The sequence below is a fragment of the Arvicola amphibius genome, chromosome 2 (genome assembly GCF_903992535.2).
Source record: "Arvicola amphibius chromosome 2, mArvAmp1.2, whole genome shotgun sequence".
NCBI lineage: Eukaryota > Metazoa > Chordata > Mammalia > Rodentia > Cricetidae > Arvicola > Arvicola amphibius.
In genome coordinates, this window is record NC_052048.2 from 171050881 (window position 1) to 171076302 (window position 25422).

The following is a 25422-nucleotide window of genomic DNA, read 5'->3' on the forward strand; positions in this document are numbered from 1 at the left end:
GGTGCAGTGAAAGACTTCATCTAATTTTAATCTGTGCAAAGATCTTGAGCTTCTTAAGGGTTCAGAATGTCACACTTGCACATGGGGCATGTCCTATGGGCTAAAAGCCAGGGGTCAATGCACGTCTTGTGGAAAAAATGCCTGCAAGTTAAAATGCGTATGACATCTTGTGCTTTGTACATATCAAAACAAACGACACAGTTGTCTTCATTTGGATCTAGTTCCTTATCCCCTTCCTTGAGTACTCGAAGTGGCAGCTGACCAATAGCTTTCTTCACATCAGCCTTTATCCGTCTTTGCCTCCTGGTAGAAGAACTGGGCACGCGGGGTCTCCAGGCACAGTACAGGAAGAGGTAAGCAACTGTGGCTGCCAGAAAGGTGAACAGAGACATGACATAGTGACTCAGCCATGGCATATGCATTCTCCCCACTTCAATGATGATTGTCACGTAGACACCTTTCTGGACCAAGTGCAAAAGCTCCATGCCTTTGAGGTTGCCTATCATCACGGCAACGATATTCTCTGTTCCCTGGTGGGACATGGGAAACACCTTGTTGCCTGTACCTGGATAGTTATAGATGATCACCCCATTTGCTCCCTTCTCTGCTGCCACGTTGATTTTATGCGTAAAAGTACAGCCTCCTCGTTCAATGAGGGCCAGCCAAGAGTCCGCCTGATCAGGCCTGCTGAAGTTGGTCAGGGGATTACAAGCATTTTGATTCCACCCTTCAGGAAGTACCACGGCACCGGATGCCCTTTCCAGAGGAGAATGATTCCCAAACACACCACTCTCTCCTAGTTCTGATATGATCCGGTTTCCCACCTGGAATGTTATATTCAGATGAGCCGTCCATATTGCTTTTCCTTTGGAGTCAGGGAGGCTAAGCAGCAGAAAGATGCTAAGCCTCAACAGTCGAGATGAAACAGACCTACGAGCTGAAGGTATAAGTCCAAGTGGGTTCATTCCTCCAGGAACTGACAGACATGAAAAACAAAATAACAGCTGCTTTAAAGGAGGTAAAGGAGCTGGCTTGAGCTGTCAAGAACAGATTGCTAAAGCCCAGAAATGAAGAAGGTCTGCCTGGATGGAAGACACCTTGCTCCTTCCAGCATTTTCACTCTCGGTACTTTATCTTTCTTAGAGTGAAAATTCAAGAGATGTTATTAGTTCAGTGTGATTTCAAGAAACTTGTGACTTCCCAATGGGTAAATTGTGACATCAGAGGTAGTTAAGCCAATCCAGGAGTTTATAGTAACGCAATGTATACTGAAATCCCATTGGTCAAAAGGGCTACTAAGCAATAAGTCAAGAGGTATGTATTCATACATATGTATATGTATTAGTATATGAATGAGATTACATGTTATTATTTTATATTATATGAAGATATGTATACATATACATGTATATATGTGCTTATATAATATATACACACCATGCCACTTAGAACACACTCAAAATTACTGAATAAAAATGGTAAGCATTAGAAAGAATACAACTTGAGTTTTGTTTTTACATATGGATGAACTGAAATATATCATAAACTTTTCCCAAACCCTTGACTCACATTAGTGAATGCTTCCGGTCAGGTGTCAGCTCTCACTGTGCTCTACACTACCCAGTTGGCCACTCTGGACAGTAGGAGTAAATCACCCCACACTTTGCTGGCGCTAAATGCTAACACCAAGACCAAAGATTTAGCACTGGAATGAAGAAGAAAAAAATGTATTTTTTTTCCTGATATAAACCCATCCCACAGGGCAAACACATTTTTGTTCATCGAGTCTGTTAGTGAAAGACCTATGATGTGCTAGGAGGCAGAAATTTTTTAATTAAAAAAATAAAAATAGATACTGGGACAAAAACATGATACACGATACAATGAGTCAATTTGAAACAAATAAATACAGATATGAATAACTGTAAAAACTTTGAACAGAGGGCACCAAGTACAGAGAAAAAGATAACACGGACTGGGGACCACTCTTAGCGTCTCAAGGTAAACTTGTCTAAGAAATGATAGCCTGATACAAGCCTGGAGGTAGAGGAAAGGGTAACTTTGTCCTCTACAGTGGAAAGCCACATGGTAAGTTAAAGGATCTGAAGGAAGGCAAACTCATCAGGAGTCAGTGAAGGAGAAAAGACAGAGGGTAACTGGTGGGTTTGGTGGCACATATGCTATCCTGAGAACTCAGAGTTATGTCCCAGGACATGAGAAACATACTGCCAGTCTTGTGCCTTGAGGATGATTTGGGCACCTTTCAGACCCTTTGCTTTTACTTTGAATCTTTGTCTGAAATCTTTGCACAAAGGTAGGTAAGTTGACAATACTCATTCAAACATGTATCACCTGGGTATAGGACAGCCTCTGTGACTGGTGTGTTGCAAAGCTTTGGGGACACAGAAAGAATAGACCTTGTTTGTTTATGAGGTTCATGTAAAGACTGGGCCCTTCCACTGAAAATGCAAGTGTTAAGAGAGGGTATGATTTTGACAAAAGCGTTCTTTGTACTTACTGAGCAACAACACTAGATACTATTTGTTTGCAAGGTGGATATTGATCAAATTCTCAATTTATATAATTTCATTTATGTGTGATTCAGCTTGCATCTGAACTGCCTTCAAAGGTGGAATTTTCCATGTTCAGAGTGTGACCTATTGTTTGGTTCTGTTAAAAGGGAGAATGTGAGAACCAGTTAAGTTTGATGTTACTTAGGAGGTACTTGTTTAATTGGTGATTGCTTTTGGAAGGTGATTTAGTTCAGGAAGGTTTATTTATTTTTGTCTGTGCACCATGTATGTACAGTGTCTTTAGAAGGCAGAAGAAGGCATCAGACTGGAGTTACAGACCATTGTGAACTGTTATGTGGATGCTAGGAATTGAACCTGGATCTCTGGAAGAGCAGCAGCAAGTGCTCTTACCCCCTGAGCCATCTCTCTAGGTCCTGCAAGGTGATTTAAAAACAATCTGATTCTGACATGGCCTTTATATTTCAGTGGGTTTGTTTGCTGTTTTCAGATAGGTTACTGCAATGGACTCAAACTTGATATGTAGTATAGGACAACGTTGAACTACTGGTCCTCCTGCCTCTGTCTTTCAAGTGCTGGAAATACTTGATGTGGGTATGTCTTGTTCCACCACATCCCAAATCTTTTACTGAGTTTGGAAGGGTGAAAAGTTTGCATAGCAAAATATGTATTGCTCAAACCATATCTCAAGTCAAGAGTTTCCTTTTTTGGTTGGAAGGAACAACTTATAAAAATCTCTGCATTCATTGACTTTTCCTTGCTATAATGCGAAGTGGCTAACTAAGGCCATGGTAGTTAAAGTTTTTCTCTTCCGCCATAGCCTAGTACAGAATGCTCCCTACATCTAACAGAGGCTCTCTGAAGCAGATGTAATTTTGCCTTCTGATGGGTATTTTCTATTTTCAGAGACTTTTTAAATATTATTATCACAACTGGGAAATGTGCCTGTCATACTGTGTCTAAAAGCCAAGGATGCAACTAAACATTCCGAAATGCTGAGTGAGGCCTCTTAGATACACCTAGCTCAAAAAGTCACAAATAAGGTTAGGAAAGCCTGTGATAATGGTACAGTCTTAGGAGAGAGGCACTACCTCCAAAGTCCCTCGTCCCCGAGAGACAATAAACGCTGAGTTCTGGCTGCACAGTCAGCTTTTTGTACCAACATATCTGTCAAGTAAGATGCTCTCAGAATGTGCCTCTATTTCCCCAGCTTTTCCTAGCACAGAAACAGAACAGCTCTCTTTAGGAATCCTTATTATCCCATCAGGGATGGTTGTCAATTGCATCATCCACTTTAACAGAACTAGAGCAAAGAGTCTTCAATCCTGGGGCTGGCATAGTTAAATAGGGCAGAAAGAGGGACTGGATAATTGATGCCTCTGTAATCGGTTCCTTTAAACATAGTTATTCAACGTATGGACTCTTAGCACCTGAAGATTTTGTTCTTTATTCTATTGACGCTTGCACGTAGATTAAGGGAAACAGAACCTACAACTAGGGTTTGGAAGATCCAATAGTCCAAAAGTTTCTGATTTTTTACATCTTTCCATCCTGCCTTTAAAGTATGTTGGTTCTCCCCTTAAGTTGGCTCCCCTGAAGAGCTCCCAGGAGGGTTACTGTTCTAATTACCCATACACATACAGCACCCTGAGGTACAATGAAACATTTCCACTCCTACTTTTCCCTTTCAGAAAGAGGGAAAAGGTTCCCCCAGATATTTATCAACTTTCTCTGAATGTCTGTGGCTAGAACTACTTTTCAAATTCACATTTAGTGGATACATGAAGTGAGTCTGGTCCTTATGATTGACACAGGCAAATCCCAATTTGTCTTCTGGAGGAGACCATGCCTGGCTGAGTACATGAGTGGAGCGAAGGTAAAACTATACATTCTCAGTTACCAATGGAGAAAACTAGGAAGCAAACGGCTGTAGTGATTAGCTGTGGGCTGGCTTCCCGCCGCCCTATGCCCCAAAATAATTACACGGAAATTGTTTTCTTTTAAACACTGCCTAGCCCATTATTTTCAGCCTCTTACTCACATTTTGACTAACCCATATCGAATAATCTGTGTAACACCACAAAGTGGTGTCTTACCAGGAAAGATTCAGCATGTCTGACCTGATGGCTGGCTTCATCGCATCTGGCATCTCTCTCAGGAGAGGCACGGCAATCTCCCTAACTTAAGAGAGGCGTGGCATCTGACTGAGCCATCTACCTCACTTCTTTCTTCCTGTTCTGTCTACTCCACCCACCTAAGGGCCAGTCTATCGGATGGGCCAGGCAGTTTCTTTATTAATTATCCAATGAAATCATCAGATAGATAGAAGACACACCTACATCAAACGGCAAGCACTCGACAAGTGGCAGCTGCAGGACCTAAATCCCTAATGTACACTTAAAGAAATATTTAAATAACCACTAACCAGAACAAACACAATGTACAATCCACACATGGTACCATCATAAGACAGGGTTCTTGTTGAGGCGACAGACTAAACACAGTCCTGATCCTTAGGAGAACATGCCTATAAGAGAAACAATTACACAGAAACAGCAAGTATATAACAGTTGGACTTTAGGGAAACTGAGGATTATAACCATCATTGAGTAACAGGGATGCGATCAACTCATCTCCACTCTTACTGGTTTTTGACCATTACTCATGCCTCCAAAAACCCCAACTGTGATAAAAGAAAAGCAACCAAGAACATTCTGCTCTTAATAGCATCTCTAAGACATAGGGAAAACAGGAGGAACATCATCAAAGTAACCCGCAAGTTCTAGTACACAGATCACGAATCACAAAAATTCCCTAGGTTTCATAAAACACACTTACTTTGCATGTAAACTAAAGAAATGACAATTTAATGTTCATTTGCTTCTGAAGAGAAACATCATAAAGGGATTTGAGGGTAAGAGAATGCTGATTCAAAGTGGCTTGCTAAAAGGAACAAAAGAATTTTCTGAAAGCAAAGCCTTTTTTTACAATAAAATTTTAGTTTGTATTATATTTGATTGCAAGTTTATAATTCTCATACCTAACAATGTAGTCTTTTTTTCCTGGAAATTATATTAAGTTAATCATTATACTCACATGTTCAATAAAACATACACGTGATAGAAAAAAACATGTTTTAAACATCCTAAACCACTCTCGATCTAAGATAGTGAGTTCTAAACATGTTAAACATGGAATACAGTAGCTTTAAAAGACAGCATGTGAACTTCTGGATTGTTTCCATGTTGACACATGGGACCAGGAAAAGTACAAAAGTCAGGAAGAATTGGGTAACACTTTGTGAGTGGATTTAAGGCCCGTTCCATGAGATGGAACCCATACTTGACACTACTAAAGAGGACAAGAACCTGACACAAGATAGTTCTTCAGCCTAGGGGAAAACCTACAATATTTCTCAAATATTTCCTTCTCCTTCACCCTAGCAAGTATAAGACAGTGCTGCAGTCAATAGGAGAAACATTATGACACCTACCAGGCTACTGGGAAAAATTTAATATTGTACTTTTTTTCATTAAAGACATAGGGGTTATTGAGTAATCTAAAATAAACACAAGGCTATTATCTCTGTTTGAAGTTAGATCAAAATCATCTTCATATTAATCATTTAGATCAAATCTTTAGTTCAGGAGTGAAAAAAGGGAAACATACAAAAATATTAAATATACCCAAGCAGAATACTTTGAATTATCAAGAGAACTCCTCCCATTCGCCTGACAACCTATTCTGCCCTCTTCTCACTAAGGTCTGGTGGTGCCAAGACCTACTGGGTATGGACACTATTCTGGGGCTGCAACACATCTAAGATATTCTAGAACCTAAAGTGGGTCCTGAACCTTCCTAAGCCTCCATTAACCACTGAAACTTTTCACAAGCTCTGCCATCCTAAAATATTTTTTTCTTTTTTTTATTAAAAAAAAAAAACCTGGAAACAACCTAGATGCCCTTCAATGGAAGAATGGATAAAGAAAGTGTGGAATATATGCACATTAGAGTACTACTCAGCGGTAAAAAACAATGACATCTTCAACTTTGCATGCAAATGGATGGAAACAGAAAACACTATTCTGAGTGAGGTAACCCACACCCAAAAAGATGAATTTGGTATGTACTCACTCATTAGTGGATTCTAGACATAAATAAAGGTCAGTGAGCCTAGATTTCCTGATCATAGAGAAGCTAAGTAAGAAGGTGAACCCAAAGGAAAACATTGTTATCCTCCTGGATATTGGAAGTAGACTAGATTGTCAGGCAAAAATTGGGATCTTGTGGGTGGGGTGGGGTGGTGGTAAGGGGTGATGGGGAGATGTGGAGAGAAAAGTGAGGAGGGGAGGATGGGGAGACCCTGGGGGAATGGGATGGTTGGGGTGGAGGAAGGGTGGATAGGAGGGCAGGGAAGAAGATATCTTAATTAAGGGAGCCATTTTAGGGTTAGCAAGAGACTTCACTCTAGAGGGATTCCAAGGTATCCATGGAGATGCCCCCAGCTAGTTCCTTGGGCAGCTGAAGAGAGAGAGCCTGAAATGGCCCTTTCCTATAGTCATACTGATGAATATCTTGCATATCACCATAGAAGCTTCATCTGGCGATGGAGGGAGATAGAGACAGAGCCCCACATTGGAGTGCAGGACTGAGCTCCCAAGGCCCAAATGAGGAGCTGAAGGAGGGAAAACACGAGCAAGGAAGTCAGGACCGCAAGGAGTGCGCCAACCCACTGAGACTGTGGGGCTGGTCTAATGGGAGCTCACCAAGGCCAGCTCGACTGGGACTGAAAAAGCATGGGATCAAACGGGATTCTCTGAACATGGCAGAAAATGAGGGCTGACTGAGAAGCCAAGAACAATGGCACTGGGTTTTGATCCTACCACATGTACTGGCCTTGAGGGAGCCTAGTCTGTTTAGATGCACACCTTCCTGGACCTGGATGGAGTGGGTTGGACCTTGGACTTCCTGCAGGGCAGGGAATCCTGACTGCTCCTTGAACTGGAAAGGGAGGGGGAGGGGAGTTAAGAGAGGGGGAGGGAAATGAGAGATGGGGAGGAGGCGGAAATTTTTAATAATAATAATAATTAATAATAATAATAAATATGTAAAAAATTTCTGCCTCCTCCCTGCCTCCCATTTCCCTCTCTCTACTCCAACTCCCCTCCCCCTCCCTCTCCAGCCTGAAGAGCAGTAAGGGTTCCCTGCCCTGCAGGAAGTCCACGGTCCTCCCCCCTCCATCCAGGTCTAGGAAGGTGAGCATCCACACAGGCTAGGCCCCTCCAAAGCCAGTACATGCAGTAGCATCAAAACCCAGTGCCATTGTCCTTGGCTTCTCAGCAGCCCTCATAGTCCGCCATGTTCTCGTAGTCCGTTTTTATCCCATGCTTTTTCAGTCCCAGTCCAGCTGGCCTTGGTGAGCTCCCATTAGATCAGCCCCACCATCTCAGTAGGTAGGTGCACCCCTCCCGGTCCTGACTTCCTTGCTCGTGTTCTCCCTCCTTCTGCTCCTCCAATTCTACAAGTGGGCATGAATTCCAAGTGAACCTGTCGCAAACTGGAATTGCAGCAGAAGAGATAAAGGGGATTTTCCCATTTAGAATCCTTGTGTTTCTCAATTTACAGATCAAAAATCTCATTCTCATTTTTAGCTAATGTAATCTCACCAAGGATGCATGAGGGAAGGGAACAATATAGAGCCCACACATTCACAGAAACTGTACTGTGTGTCACACAAGGCTGTACGATATCTATATAGAAATTACATCTCTGCTATCTTCTGGATGAGAGAGGACCATACTATCAGTATTTGTTCCTGTAGGGTATAGAAGTAATGCCTGCTTCTAGATGCCATGGGAAATATCAGATGGCATATGTCATACCTATTTATAAATTCCCAAGAATACTGCTAGCTTGGCAGATGCTTACTAAGTGGGTCTTCACAATCCCTTGTCCCATATAATTTCTTTTTTTCTATTTCCCACCTAATCAAATTCATCTCATCTCCCAACATCAATCTATCTCAGTCTGTCTGGTCAAAACAGTCTGTTCCTGTGACATAATAATTTTGCACTCATTCTGTCTCACATTATGTATAATGAGATGCTGATATATTTGCCTGTGCTTTTGCATCCTGTAGAACATCTTGTGAATAGTACGGTCATTGTCTTATTTTTTAAAATTTTTGTTTTCTTCATTCCATAACTATACTAGCACAAGAAAAGCTATTCAAGAATTCTGACACAGCCGGGCGGTGGTGGCGCAGGCCTTTAATCCCAGCACTCGGGAGGCAGAGGCAGGTGGATCTCTGAGTTCGAGGCCAGCCTGGTCTACAAGAGCTAGTTCCAGGACAGGCTCTAGAAACTACAGGGAAACCCTGTCTCGAAAAAAAAAAAAAAAAAAAAAAAAAAAAAAAAAAAGAATTCTGACACATGCTTGCCTTTCTAAATTTCTATTCTTCAGAACATTAAGATAGAGCAGCAGTGTTCACAACCTTTGCTTTATATGACCACCAATTAAAAACAAAAGAGGCAACCAGTTGACAACTCTTCCCTCAGCTAAGAATTACAATGACAACAGTTGTCCAGAAAAGAGGTTATTTAATATCAAAGGATCAGGGGCCATCTGTCTAATAGCTTCACTCTCAAATCTAAGAACAAATTTCTTCACATCTGTTTCTAAATAGGTACTCAACATACAAATGCAACCAAAAATACCCAGAATTTCTAATATACAGCAACTTACTTTACTGATGAAAATGCACACTTTAACTTTTACATGAATATATTCATTCATATACACTCATTTGTCTTTACCAATTTATCATAAAACATGCAGAAATAGATCCATGGGCACAGATACTTACATAGGCCTATAGAGCTATATGTTGTCATAAACCCCAATGAGTAATGATCAGAAGTCTGTATCACATTAATAATGAATACCTATACCTTAGTACCCTAAGAAAGGCTCAAATACTGTAGTAGCAGTAAAAGTTAGAGAAAACATTTCTATGAGCTATAAACTTCTCCAACCCAGAATGCTTCCTATCCAGATATAGTCAAATTTAGCAGTCTTCACGCAATTTCCTTTGTGTATCCACACCAATATATATAAATATATATATATATATTTAAATTTGTATTCATAATATAGCAAAAATACATAATATTTATGTACATATTTTTATTATCTTCTTTGACACAGGGTCTTGTGTAGCCCACTGGCTTTCAATGGGAGGCTGGCCTTGAACTCCTATGCTCCTGTTCCCACCAGTGCTGTACTATAGGCCTGCCCCACAATGTTCAACTAATATTTGTTCACATTTTAAAAAATTAGTGTTCGAGTATTTCTGGAAATAGAAATTATTTCATTTTTATATGTTTCTTAGTAAACGGTTTGCATAGTTCCTTGTGATTTTTTTATAGGTATAAAAACTGTTTGTCTTCTTACTCTCTTACAAAGGTTTTGTTTTATCTCTAATTGAAAGGTTTTGATATATTCCTTTGCATTCCTGTTGGGGCCTAGCAGACTAGAATATATAAATTCATTTATTTATTTTTTATATATCTGTGGAATTCATCTAATTGACATGTTTTCCTGTTCTTTTCTGTTATATAATCCAAAGCTAACTCCCTATTAAAGGCCTACACAACTGATTCTATCATTCACTTATTCAAGTTATTAATCAAGAATCTAACACAGACATAGGTCTAGGTGCTGGAAATAGAATAAAAAAGACAATTCCTGTTTTCATGATCTTTCCATGTACCCAGGACTTCAAAGGCAAGGTCAACATTGTATCTTATTCAAGAGGCTGACATTCTGATGTGATAAATGCTAACCAAGCTTCAAAGTGCCAGAAAAACACTTTCTTGGTGGTCTAAAAATAAAACTTAACTCATACAGATCTGGAGTCTGGTAAACCAAATATAAAGGAAGTCATAGATTCTAGAGGGAAGTACTTTTCTGGCTCATGGATGAGTCTTCCTACTGTGACATCGCTTAATAGAAGGAACGAGAAATGTGCCTAGCTTACTGTGACATCACTTGATAGAAGGAATGAGGAATGTGTCTAGGTTACCGTGACGTCACTTGATAGAAGGAATAAGGAATATACCTAGGTCACTTTCATAAAGGCACATGCCCTGTTCTCATGGCTTTTGTCCCTTATCCCTTATCACCTCCAGTTTCAATTATTTTGGTTATGATTTCAGCATCCCAAAACGGATATAAAACTTAATATTTAGTTTCAGAGAAATAAAAAAATGATCATACTTTTTCCTGCTGCATATCACATAAATGAGAACAAAACAACCCAATGATCACAGCCAATGGCTCCTTCATTCAAGTATGTCAAAGTTTATATTTAATGACAAATACTTATTTAACATCTCATCAATAATTCCTTAAGTTTTTTATTTTGTTTTATTTCCCATACAGGGTCTCTTCTAGCCTGAGCTGGCTTGGAACTCATGATCTTCTTGTCCCCAACTTTCAGGTTCTGGGATTACAGTCATAAAACGCCACACACTCCTGAGGTTTGCAAGGAATAGAAGGTGTCACATCTCATTGATACTTAGGCCAGACTGGCTTTTCCTGTTTTTGTTTTGTCTCTTATTTTTTGTTTTTCTTCACTAGCTCTGCAACCCTTGCAGGTTGTCTAAAGATACCTGTCTTAGTTTTCTCTTATGTACATGGAGTGTAATAACAGCCCCAAACTTTTAGGACATTTATGAAGACTAAATGAGATGAAGTACAACATTTCAAGTACACAGAACATTTCAAGTACACAGAACATCCATCATGCCATCTGTTCCCTAGCATTAGTAACATCACTGTGCATACATCAGTGTTACTCAGTTATTCCACAAGATGATAATGACTCCAAGGTATTCAAGAAAATTTCCGCATCTTACAGTTCTGAAGAAGGCTCTGTACGGACACAAATACCACTTATCAGTTTTACATATCCACTCTTGAGAACTAGATATCTGTTTACATGACTTCCTTTAGTAGCTACAGAGCCGATGTCTGTCAGTTAGAGACAAAGTACCCCCAGCTTCATAAAGAATGCATGAAAACAGTTGGAACACAGTTACTATGAAGGTCCAGGCCAAGTTTAAAAAAAAGATTGGTTTTGGAGTCCGTGGGCCCACAAACCTCCCGTTACAAACTAACAAAGAAGTAAAACTTTGGAGAAAGCTCTTGGCACAAGAATGTTGAATTTAATGACAACAGCTTTGTTTGACTAGTTGTTACATTATAAATCCATATAAAATTGCAATAATTACTCGTGCCACCAATGATACAAAAGTTGATTTAAAATTGAAGGAACAGCTAAGGCTATAGTTCTGTGAGAAGACAAAAAATAAGTTTATAATTCACACATAGAAATTGCTTCTGGGTAACAACTGTGTTGCCTGTCTATTAAACGCAGAATGTTAAACTAAAAGAGATGAAGCAGGTGCCAGAATTCAATGACTGATAGGCCATGCAAATCAACAGAAAAGGAAAACAGCTAGTTTGAAAATCTGCATGTGGTAGACACCTCATAAATGTATATAAAGTAGACATAGTACTTTTCGTTTCTACAGGCTTTACAATTTTTAAGTTGTTTTACCATGGTTTTAAGTTTGAACTTTGATGGACACATGATCTACATTTGCATTGAAGCTATTTGCCATGCTTATCAACAATTCAATAAAATTAACTAAGAATCAGGGTCGTGGGAGAAACTACAGAAGAAACTATCTATAGATGGCTTGAGAATGGGTTACACAAAATTTGAATTTTCATATTTATGGTTCAATTGAAACACACCACACACATGAAATGTGTGACTGGAGTGAGGAATAAACAGAACAGACAGAAAAAAAAGTTCACTTCCCAATATATGAATAAGTCTGTTCACTTTCAAGATGGTTGTATGCTTATGAACTTCTCTTGTTATACTCCAACTATTACAGTCTTATCACGGTTGGCTAATAGTAATATCAAAAATCTCATTGCAATCATGACTCAGCTTTTCCCAAATGACTGTTGCCTAGTACTTTTATCCCAACTACTTCTTTCCTATGAGCCTGGCCTTGATGGCTGAGCCACCTCTCCAGCCCAATGTCCTATCTACTTTTAAATTCACCATAATGCATGCAATGGCATGTATCCTATAAGAAGTTTACACAGAAATGAAAAAATACTTGAACAAAATAATCTGTTAACACCATACAACATTTATCTATCTGTATATATATATATATTATATGTGTATGTATATATATATATACTTATAATCTATTATATATACTATGTTTGTGGTATAAATATATACTTGCATGTGGGTAGGTGTACTTGACATATGTGTAGAGGCTGCAGGTTGACACTGACTGTCTTCCTTAATCACTCTCCATGGATAAGACTAGACTGTCTATCCAGCAAAGCCCAAAATAATCCCATCCTCAACTCCCCAGTGCTAGGATTACAGGTGTGAGCCCCCATGCTCAGATTTAACATGGACCCTGAGATTGAGCTCAGGGATTCATGTTTCCTCAACAAGGACTTTACTAACAGAATTATCTCCTCAGCACCTCACAGCCATTTATAAGAGGTGCAATCACTATTTGACTCCAGTAATTATCTGAATGTCTTATATCACAATTAAAAGTCTAAAACAACTATGTCCAGTTAGGTGATTATTTTTCACACAGAACTCTGGCCAAGAACATTTTAGATACCGAGTAAATCTAGCCCCTTCTGAAAAAAAAATTAAGTCCCTTAACTCATTACACTAAACTTAATGTTGGAGTTTTTCAACAAATACTAGCTATATTCTTTACCCAATATTGGTGATTCTTAAACATCTTAGATAGAAATCATTTCCCAAGGCTTCTGCGAAAAAATACCACAGAATGAATACATGGCTTGATAGGAGAATTCAGTGACTTTTAGTGGAAGAGCAAAGTTGGCAGCGCTGGCTCCTACCACAAGCCCCAAGCAAGCATCTTCCTACTTCACTCCAAGCATTTGGTATCGCCAGCAGTCCTACTTCACTCCAAGCATTTGGTATTGCCAGAAGTTTCTGGAATCCCTTGGTCTACAGACATATTACTAATTCCCACTAAGGTCAAGACAGCCAGAGAAATCACCATCTGGAAGAGGCTGAGAGTTCCTCATGAAAATGGAATCTTCCTGACACGAATCTGGGTTTCTCCCGTGGAACTCAGAATATGTGTCTGCCGCTGTAAGCGGCTCAGTTCATTGCACTTGTCACAGGGTGGCATGAACGCCATGCACTAGGCTATGCTTGGAGTCCTTATTCAGATCCTTGTTTGTAGTCTTTGCTCAGGGGTCATTTGCCTTTTCATACTGTGGTATGGGACTTGTGCATGCATCTTAGATGTGACGCCTACGTTGCTTACAGACATTTTAGCATCTTTCTAGTCTTGGCTGACTTCTATCTAGGTGAGTTGTTTGGGCCACAAGTCTCTGCATCCTTGAGGAGTCTCCTTTTCCAGATGGAGCTTGTACAGTTATAAGGAATCTATGATCATAGGATTTCTGAGCCTTATAGTTTAAAAGCAATAAATTATACCAAAAACTTTCTTTAAATCCCAGCTACGGTCTCATCCCTTTGAATAAGGACCAGAGTGTATAGCTCTGCCCTAAAAACAATGCCCGGATTGCTTGACCTGGCACAGAGGGATCCTCAGGTGCTAAAATATGTGTTTAGATATGGGTTAGCCCCTAATATGTACAAAATCAAATGGAATAGAAGCAAATCAAATCAAAGCAAAACACAATAAAAATAAAACAAATCTGTTTAACTTATATTATCTTTCACAGTTAAGCTTCTACCTGGCATCTGGCTCAAATCCTCTAATAAAATCCAAAGTCAAGACCAAATAAACAAATAAAAACAGAAGAAAATAAAAATCCCCTACAAATGGTACAACTATAAAATGAACTGTGTACATTGATTTAAAACCCCTGTTTAATAATAATAATTAGAAAAAAACTTGCCTGCTTTTATTTAGGTATGACTGAAATTTCAAACCACCCCCTAAGGCCCTAATAGAAATTATAATTGCACATTTTGTTCTCCAAGATTTCATTCCCAAGGATCACGGTTCTTTTATACATGGTTCACTATAAATTAGAAAATATTTTTCTGTTACGTTTCTAGTAAACTCATTGAAAGGAGGGATTAAACTTGACTCCTTGAAATTTCTGAAAGAGTGCATGTCATATGTTTTCATAACACATAGCTAAGTATGTAGGTGAAGGACACACAAATTAAAATGGCTGAACCTTTCTACATGGTGAGTCTATGTCATAACAGAACATACAAGCAACAAACAACAATAAAATGTGGAGGCCCTAAGTTCAGTTCCTAGCACCCATACCAGATTTCTCACCAGTTCCTAAAACTCCAGATCCAGGAAATGAGATGTCCTCTTCCAGCTGCTGCAGGTACACACACACACACACACACACACACACACACACACACACACATCATCCCAGCCCTCTGCCTCTGTCTCAGACACACACACAAACACACACACACATATCACACATCACCCCAGCCCTCTGTCTCAGACACACACACACACACACACACATACCCACATCACCCCAGCCCTCTCAGACACAGAAACACACACACACACACACACACACACACACACACACCACCCCAGCCCTTTCTCTAAGACATACCACACACACACACACACACACACACACACACACCACCCCAGCCCTTTCTCTAAGACATACCACACACACACACCACCCCAGCCCTTTCTCTAAGACACACCACACACACACACACACACACACACACAAAAGCAAATCCTTTTTAGATCTGTGTGAAAGATATCTTATGTAAAACAAATACATTTATATTTATATACTCACTCAGTACAGCTACTCACAAATGTTGCTACAGAGACATTATTGATCTTATTATGGTGTCTACTATGCTACTCTTTAACTCCAACAACTTAACTCCATAACTGCAAAAAAAAAAAAAAAAGAGTAGACTATGACCTTTACCTGTAATGTTCTAGTTGACATACATCTAAACTGCAGACAACCACATACATGGGGGTCTACATTCCATGGCCAGTCACTGCCCTAGTCCCTCCCATAAAGGCAGATATCTTACTTAGGGTTACTATTGATATGATGAAACTTGGGGAGGGAAAGGTTTATTTGGCTTACAAATACTGAGTGACCATTGAGGGAAGCTAAGGTAGGAACTCAAACTGGCCAGGAACATAGAAAGAGGGGATGATGCAGAAGCCATGAAGAAGTGCTGCTGACCAGCTTACTCCTCATAGCCTGCGTTCTTATTAAATCCAGGCATGGCATCACACACACTCATCTGGGCTCTCTTCTGTCAATCACTAATTAAGAAAATACCCAACAACTTCATGAACCTAAACAGCTTCTATAAGTCAAAGGACACAGTCATTTGGACAAAGCAGCTGTTTACAGAATGGGAAAGATTTCTACCAACTCCACATCGGTTAGTGGGCTAATATCAAAAATATATAATGAACTCAAGAAACCAGACCTCAACCAACCAAACAATCCAATTTAAAAATGGGGTACATACCTGAACAGAGAATTATTTCTTTTGTTTAATTTTTAAAATTTTACATACCAACCCCAGTTTCCTTTCCTCCCCTTTCCAGCCCCCTACCTCCCCCCATTCCAACCCCCATCCATACACTTTAGAGGGGTTAAGGCCTCCCTTGGGAGTCAACAAAGTCTGGTATATCAAGTTGAGACAGGACAGGCTCCTCCACTCTGCATCAAGGCTGAGCAAGGTATCCCACCATAGAAAATAGGCTCCAGAGAGACAGTTCATGCACCCAGGATAAGTCTTGATCTCACTGCCAGGGGCCCCCAAAACAGATCAAGCCACACAACTGTCACCTACATTCAGAGGGACTAGTTCAGTCCTGTGCAGGCTCCCCAGCTGTCAGTCCAAAGTCCCTGAGCTCCTACTAGCTCAGGTCAGCTATCTCTGTGGTTTTCCCTATCATGACCTTGACCCCCTCTCCTGGCTCATATGATTCCTCCTCCCTCTCTTCAACTGAATTCCAGGAGCTCAGCACAGTGCTTGGCTGAGGATTACTGCATCTGCTTCCATCAGTTACTGGGTGTAGGTTTTATGATGACAGTTAAGGTGGGCACTAATCTGATTACAGGGGAAGGCCAGTTCAGGTACCCCCTCCACGACTGCTAGAAATCTTAGCTGGGGTCACCCTTGTTAAGTCCTGGTAATTTTCCTAGCATCAGGTTTCTCCATAACCCCATAATAGCTCCCTCTATGAAGATATCTCTTTCCTTGCTCTCCCTCTTTATCTCTCCCCCAACTCAGCAATCTTGATCCCTCATGTTCCCATTCACATCCCTCTCTTCTAACCTCAGGAGACCTTAGCTATTTCCCATTCCTGGGACCCTCCATGTGTGTCCCTCTTAGAGTCTTCCTTTTCACCTAGCTTCTCTGGGGTTATGGATTATAGTCTGGATAGCTTTTGCTTTGCACCTAATATCCACTTATGAGTGATTATATACTGTGTTTGTCTTTCTGGGTCTGGATTACCTCACTCAGGATTTTTTTTTTCTGGTTCCATCCACTTGCCTACAAATTTCATGATGTCATTCTTTTTTACTGCTGAGAAATATTCCATTGTGTTAATGTACCACATTTTCTTTTTATCCATTCTTTGGTTGAAGGCAATCTTAGTTGTTTCCAGTTTCTGGCTATTACTAATAATGCTGATATTATCATCTTTTGGGTAGATACTCAATAGTGCATTGCTGGGTGTTGAGGTATATTGAGGCCCAATTCTCTGATAAACCACCATACTGATTTCCAAAGATGCTGTACAAGTTTGTACTCCCACCAGCAGAGTACTCCTTATTCCACATTTTTTTTCCAACATAAGCTATCATCAATATTTTTGGTCTTAGCCATTCTGACAGGTGTTAAGATAGTATCTCAGTGCCATTTCAATTTGCATTTACCTAATAGCTAAAGATACTGAGAAATTCCTTAAATGTCTTCTGACCATTTGAGATTCTTCTGTTATGAATTCTCTGTTTAGATCTGTACCCCATTTTTATCTGGATTATTTAGTAGTCTGATGTCTAGTTTATTTTAATTCTTTATATATTTTGGATATTAGCTCTCTGTCAGATGTGGGGTTGGTAAAGATCTTTTCCCATTCTGCCGGCTGCCATTTTGTCTTATTGACCATGCCCTTTGCCTTACAGAAGCTTCTCAGTTTCAAAAGGTCCCATTTATTTATTATTGCTCTCAGTGTCTGTGCTACTCGTGTTAAATTTAGGAAGTGTTCTCCCGTGCTAATGCATTCAAGGCTACTTCCCATTTTCTCTTCTGTCAGGTTCATTGTAACCAGATTTTGTTGAGGTTTTTGATTCATTTGTAGTTGAGTTTTGTGCATGGTGATAGACATGGATCTGTTTTCATCCTTCTACATGTCCACATTCTGTTATGCAGCACCATTTGTTGAAGATGCTTTCTTTTTTTCCCATTGTATAATTTTAGCTTTTTTTTTGTCAAAAATCCGGTGTTCATAGCTGTGTGGATTAATGTCAAGGTCTTCAATTCCATTAATCCACTCGTTAGCTAATCAGAGAATTCTTAACAGAGGAATCTCCAATGGCTGAGAAACACTTAAATGTTTAACATCCTTAGCCACTGGTGAAATGCAAATCAGAATGACTCTGAGATTCCATGTTACACCTGGAAGACTGGTAAGATCTATAACACAAGTGACAGTTCAGCGATCCCCAGCTTCACAGGGAAGCACAAGAACCCCAGAATAGCTAAAAATAGTCCCAAAGAACAGAAGAACTTCTGGAGGTATCATCAACCCCAATTGCAAGTTGAACTTCTTTCATGTGCTTGGAGACCACTTTGACATACAAAGGCTTTACCACATTGATTGCATTCAAGTTGTACTGGAAATAGGACTACAGTAATAGAAACTACATGGTGTTGGCATAAACATAGACATGATCAAGGACTCAAACTGGAGACCCACACATAAGTCCACATACCTACAAATGTGATATTTTTTTTCGACTAAAATACCAGAAATAAACATTGAAAAAAAAAGGTAGTAGCATCTTTAAGAAATGATGCTGGTCAAACTGGATAGCTATATATAGAATAAACCAAATAGATCCAGACTGATCACTGGTAGGAGTACAAACTTGTACAACCACTATGAAAATCACTAGTTCCTCAAGAATAGGGGAATCAATGTACCTCGAGGCCCAGCTATACTACTCTTGGGCATATACCCCAAGACCACTTCATCTTTTCACAGAAATATTTGCTCAGTCATGTTCATTGCTATAAAGAATAGCCACAAACTGGAAATAACCTAGATGACCCTCAACAAATGAATGGATAGAGAAAATGTGGTACATTTAAACAATGGAGTATTACTTAGCTGTTCCTTAGCTGTTAAAAATAATAAAATCATGAAATTTGCAGGTAAATTGGGTGGAACTAGAAAAAAGTCACCCTTAGTGAGGTAACTCAGATAGACAAATATGGTATTTATTCACTTAAATGTGGAAATTAGATGTTAAGTCTATGAATGATAACCAACCTACTATCCATAGAACCACAGAGGTTAGATACAGAGTGAGGGTATAGTTAGGAAAATAAAATTGATAGTTAAGAGTGGATGTAGGGGAGCCTGAACAGGAGGGTCAAGAGGACAGATGATTGGAAGAGGGGGATGAGGGAAGGAATATAAAGAATGACAATTAAAATTAAGGGCCATTTGAGGGGGGGTTACAGAAACCCAATACAGTAGAAACTGCCTAAGATATACATATATATGAAAGTTATTGCCAAATAACAGGGAAGACAGAGCCTGAAGTGGCCATCTCTTGTCACCAAATGAAGCTTTCACTACCAGGATTGGGTTACACCTAATTGAGTGGTTGGACAAAGGGTTCCCATGAGAATCCAAACAACCCAGCCTGCTGCCAAGACTATAGGTTGCTCTCCACAAAGTGTTCTCCAGCCAGCAGAAATTGCTGTGGGAAAATAAGACACACTTGAATTTTCTTCCCAACCGCATTGCCCAGGCAACATACTGGAGGAAGGGTGCAAGGCGAGAGGCAGGACCAAAGCTATTGGTTATCCCAAGGCAGTGCAACTTGGGGGCAACAGTGAAAAAGAATAAGACCAGAAAAGGGGAAAATTATCTACAAGAAAAAATAGGCATAATGACATCTTGAATTTTGCAGGAAAATGGATGGAGCTAGAAAACATTATTTTGAGTAAGGTAATCCAGACACAGAAAGACCATTATCACATGTACTCATCCATAGGCAGTTTTTAAACATAAAGCAAAGAAAACCAGCCTACAAACCACAATCCCAGAGAATTTAGACAACAATGTGGACACTAAGAGAGACTTAAATAGATCTAATCTACATGGGAAGTAGAAAGTAGAAAAAGACAAGATCTCCTGAGTAAATTGGGAGCCTGGGGACCTTGGGGAAGGGTTGAAGGGGGGAGGATAGAGGCAGAGAGGGGAGCAGAGAAAAATGTCGAGCTCAAGAAAAATCAATCAAAAAAGAAAAAATAGGCAAATTATCCACCGAGAATGTACATATTATTACAGAAAACAGAGAACATACATATTATTATTAGAACTCTATTAGAACACAATAAACTCTTTACAGCATCTATATGTGTTTTTTCTTATTTATAATATGCCACAAAAATCGGTCACCTTAATGGGGCTTCATAACAAGCGGAATGACAAAGCCAAGAGTGTTGTGTAGCATGAAGGAGACCTGCTAATGCATTGCTGTGGACAGCCCTACTTCCACACTAGGATACGTCCAATCCTACACAACGTATTCACAGCATATTTGACACTTTCTATCACTTTTTATCATCTTGAATTAATTTTTCAAATAGGCTGTCGAAACCCAATTAGAAAGTTACCTTCTCCTCTCAGTTTGGTCAGACTTAGCAATGAAAGGTGACAGATATTTAGTAGCAAAGCTTGAGTTGTCTGGCAACTTCAAAAATGTGTAAATTGAGGGTACAAACACATAAACGGGCTATAAATAATTCTTAAGGTGTAAAAGAAATAGAATAAAAAAGATAAAACCATGCAGAACTTTCACAGGGAGTGTAAGACACACTGGTATTATCAAAAGCAGTATCTTTTAATCTAAATGAGTACTGACTACAAATGACATATATGGTATTGCTTGAACTGATCTCTGATGTCTTCTTGGAACTGGAAAGGTAACATCAACTTCCACAGACCAAAGTAATAGCGAAAGTGAAGTCTCCTCACTACGAGGAGAGCACAGAATTCTCCTGCGCAGAAAATAATGTATGACATTCAGCAGCTGAAATCTATCTTGCTTATCTTTAAGCTAATGGGTCTTAAAATTAAGAACGTATCTTGTAGCAGGCAAAATTATTTCCTTCATGTAGTAAAGTTACTGGGCAGAAAATACTGAGGCAGATTATTCTAGCAGAACAGCACAATTCTCTATACATAACTTGTTATTTGTTATGCCAGGAACTAAACTCAGGGTCTCTTCATTCTTGGAATGTACTCTACCACTGAGCTATGTATCCAGATCACACCCTTTATTATATCTTAATAATGTGTGCACTATATTCTTCATGTATAATTTTAGACCTTTCTCTCTCTCTCCCTCCCTCCCTCTCTCCCTCAGTCTCTGTCTCTGTCTCTGTCTCTCTCTGTCTCTGTCTCTCTCTCTCTCTCTCTCTCTCTCTCTCTCTCTCTCTCTCTCTGTGTGTGTGTGTGTGTGTGTGTGTGTGTGTGTGTGTGTGTACATGAGTGGGTACTTGAAGAGGCAAAAAAAATGTCAATGAGTTCCCTGCAGCTGAAGCTGCAAGTGGTTATATCACCCTGGAAGGTTCTAAGAACCAAACTCCTGTCCTCTGTAAGAGCAGCAAATGATCATAACTGCTGGGCCTTCTCTCTATCTCCAACTCTTTATTCGGAAAGTCCACACATTTAGAGTTCACTAAGGTAGAAATGTCCCACGTGTCATTGTTAGTATACAGTTTAACCATTTTATCCTCGCCACTTAAAGCCTTCTATTTTCATTATTCTCTATTTATGTTTATATAGATATAAGTTTCTCCGACATAGAAAATATTATAGGAAGAGGAAATGAAAGGAAGGAAAATAAATAGGGGGAAGAAAAATGGGAGAGAGGCAGACTAGAATGAGAAAAAAAAACATGGGGATGAGAGCAGGAGATAATAGACCCAGATCACCTAGATCAGTTTCCCATAGGCTATCACCAGAAACCAAGGGCTCACGGGATAGGTGGAAAATTTTAGGTAGATCTTAAGAGCATTCTGACCTTCTAAATGAGAACGAATAACAAAAAGTAGGTTGTTTTTGCATATTTAGGAAATATCTTTTTCTCATTGCCAAACAGCCAATCATTCATAAAAATACTTAGTGAGATGACAATATACAAACACTGGAAGGAAACTGATCAAAAGGGTCAAACTGAGGCCTCTACAGTCCAAGCATTTCAATAAAACATGCGAATAACCAGACACTGTGGCACAGAGAAGCCGAATCCCTGAGCACTGAGCAAGTCTGGCTGTTTCTTAGAAGTCAGTGGGATTAAGACCTGACCATCAGCTTTAGAGAATGAACCTATTTTCATTCATGGAGAATCTGCCAAAATTAGCACTCAGGATGGATTTTATCCTTTCTTGTTCTACTCAGATCCTGTGTTTTGTGTTTTGGTCATGTCCTGAGTGTAACCCCCAAAGGAAATCCTAGTGGGAGGTTATTAGCTCCTAGGAACCACTAATCTTTAAGAGATTAGGGTCACTCTTATGAGACCCACTGAATAGGTTCTCAAGAATAGGTTGTGATAAAGGAGCAAGCCTCCTCTTTCTGATGTGGGATTCCCCTCTGTATGCTGTGAATGTGATTGGTTAATGAATAAAGAAACTGACTAGGACTGATAGGGTATACTAGAGCTAGGCCGGGAAAACTAAACTGAATGCCGGGAGAAAGAGGGCGGAGTCAGGAGAAGCCATGGAGATGCCTCCAGAGATAGACAGAGATAGTTGCTGAAAGAAAAAAAAAAACTAGAAAAATCACTGATTACTTCCTCAAAATCTTGCACACACTGATGGTCACTGGAGAAAGAAAACTGACCTCTCTACAAATATCTGTTATAATTGAGAAATAAAAGTAGGGCTACAACTAAATCAGGGGTATTCCTGAACAGAAAGCTAGAACTATTTAATATTTGTTTGCCAGATAACAACACTTAATAATAATAACTTAAACACTCTGTGGGTGCCATGTAACTTTGGAGCAATAAAATGTTTTCAATTGCTGGTAAATAGACACTCAAATATTGGCTGAGAAAAAGTAAACCAAGTTTAAATATGATAGTAGGTATCAATCAGATCCATGAGTCATTTTAAAAATTAAAAGGCAAATGTATATGATAATGAAAATATAGAATTGGCCAATTCCTGACTGCTGTTCAAGAGGACATTCCAAATGACAGGTGGATTTCCTTATTTTGTAATTTTTTCCAGTCATTTTGGAACACATTTAATTAACCCTTTAGACATTGTTGAGATAGATTATAGTGTGACCGCAGAGCTTTAGGAGCTTCTACGTTTGAAAGGCGAATTTAATGCCCAGCCCAGATAATCTTCTACTATGTATATGTACATCTGATAGTGTTGCCATGGCAAAGGTGTTAAACTAGTGACACAAATGGATGCAAAATTAAATACATACTAAAATACATCATAAGGCAGGTAAATAAATGTACATTCTTAAATATATCATAACATTAAAGATTCAAACACTGTAAAAGTACGAACAATGACTTCTTAGAGGTATATGCCCAGGGCTTTAAAGATCTTCATCTGTAAACAACAACTATCACAACAAAACCCAAAAACATACCAACTATAGTGTTCCAGTGAGGCAACCAGATACTGACTGAAAACTCACAAGATTAGCACCACATACCAAGCTATCTGGGTGAGATATCAAATCGAATTCAAGGTAGCTGCTTCAAGCACTATTGGGTTTACTGATGAGAAGCAGACATTTTTGAGTACATCAAAATGACAAAAGATCAGCACTTTCATAGAGTTGAACATAGAGTTATAGGAAACATAGTGTGAGGCTTAAATTAATTTAATTTTCACAACTTCATAAAAAATACATATTAGGGCAAGATAACTCTGCAGTTAAGAGCACTTGCTGCTCTTCTAGAGTATCTGAGATTAGTTCCCAGGACAAATAATAGGCAATTGCATGAAGCTCTAGCTCCAGGGGATCTGATACCTTCATTTGGCTTCCTCAGCACTCACATACATGTCAAAAAAACACATGGGAAAACACATGTACATTTAAATAAAATAAGGAGATAAACGTTAAAATACATTTGTGCAACATAAAATAAAAACTTTAGAAAGGGAGATGGGCTCAGTTGGTACACACACCAGACAGGCAAAGTGGGTCACGACAATTTTAATGAGCAATTACATGCACATCTGTCTGTTCTATAAGACTATATCTTTTTCTTACTCATCTATATAGTTGTAGGACACAAGGCAGTATTTGACTAGTTCTTAGAGAAGTTCTCATTTGCAGGCAAATGGACACAACTAGAAAAAAAATTCCTGAATGAGGTAACCCAGACCCAGAAAGACAAATATGATATGCATTCATTTATAAGTGGATATTACCTGTGAAGTAAATGTTAATCACGCTACAATCCACAGACCAGGAGAGGTTAGGTAATGAGGAGGGATCTAGAGAGTAATGCACAGACCTTGTTTGGAAGGGGAAATAGAATCAGTTTTGCAGGTGGACTGGGGGCAGGTGGAGACTAGAACTGGAAGGATTAGGTGGTAGGGGTAGAGGAAGAGAATATAAGAAGGAACAGCTGGAACTGGGGAGCACTGGAGGTGGTGGTGTAGTGGAAACTTCCTGGAATCTGTGAGGGTGACCCTAGAGAGGACTTGTAGTAATAGAGGATGAAGAGTCTGAACTGGACGTCCTTTGGAGCCAGGCAAGGCTTCCAGTTGTGGGACTGGGTGACGTTCCTTTGAGTGATTGGCCAAGAGTGCCCTGTGGTGTAGTGATGAGCTACGGGTAGGCCTGCCTTTCATCCCGCCCGGCTCCCGGCCACCAGCTAGCTTATGCCCCGAAATAACAACACACAAACTGTATTCATTTAAACAATCCCTGGCCCATTAGTTTCAGCCTCTTACTCACATCTTGATTAACCCATATCTAATAATCTGTGAAGCACCACGAAGTGGTGCCTTACCTGGAAGATTCTAGCATATGTCCATCTTGGGCCAGAGCTTCATGGCGGTTGTCTCCCTGAGGAGAGGCACGGCGGTCTGACTAACTTCCCAGCATTCTGTTCTGTCTACTCCACCCACCTAAGGGCCAGCCTATCAAATGAGCCAGGCAGTTTCTTTATTAACCAATGAAATCGACTCAAAGAGAAGACCCTCCCACATCACTGTGGAGACTTCTAAATGAACTAGGCTGATACTAGGGCAGAAGGTCACTCTCTGAAAACAGCAACACGAATGGGGAAAGTCCATTAGGCCTCAGTCTATATAAATAAACAGGTAAGAACCAAAGTTACATTTTTTAATCCAAAGTTCAAAGTAAAGGGAATATGTCCTTAATATGTTTTAAGCTGTGTCATATCAAAATAGGGCCTTTGGTCAATACTTTGATAGTAATCTATGTAAAAAATCAAATTCTGTAGTGAAATCAATTATAAGAGACAGATGATCAATGATTAT

The 25422-nt window shown here is 39.6% G+C and overlaps 2 protein-coding genes across 10 annotated transcripts in view; both read right to left on the minus strand.

Moving 5' to 3' along the window:
• Positions 1–24986, minus strand: Rnf148 (ring finger protein 148). Of its 2 annotated transcripts, none has more exons than XM_038320984.1 (2): positions 24930–24986; positions 1–976 (listed from the first exon to the last, which is right to left on the minus strand). In XM_038320984.1, exon 2 carries the CDS (start codon positions 963–965, stop codon positions 54–56), a length of 912 nt encoding a protein of 303 aa, XP_038176912.1. In that variant the 5' UTR covers positions 966–976; positions 24930–24986; the 3' UTR covers positions 1–53. The 2 variants fall into 2 exon arrangements, with proteins under 2 accessions (XP_038176912.1, XP_038176911.1); XM_038320983.1 differs by lacking the exon at positions 24930–24986 and adding an exon at positions 16480–16524.
• Positions 1–25422, minus strand: part of Cadps2 (calcium dependent secretion activator 2) — a 510179-nt gene that overhangs the window by 342073 nt on the left and 142684 nt on the right. The gene's annotated exons all lie outside the window — the stretch shown is intronic.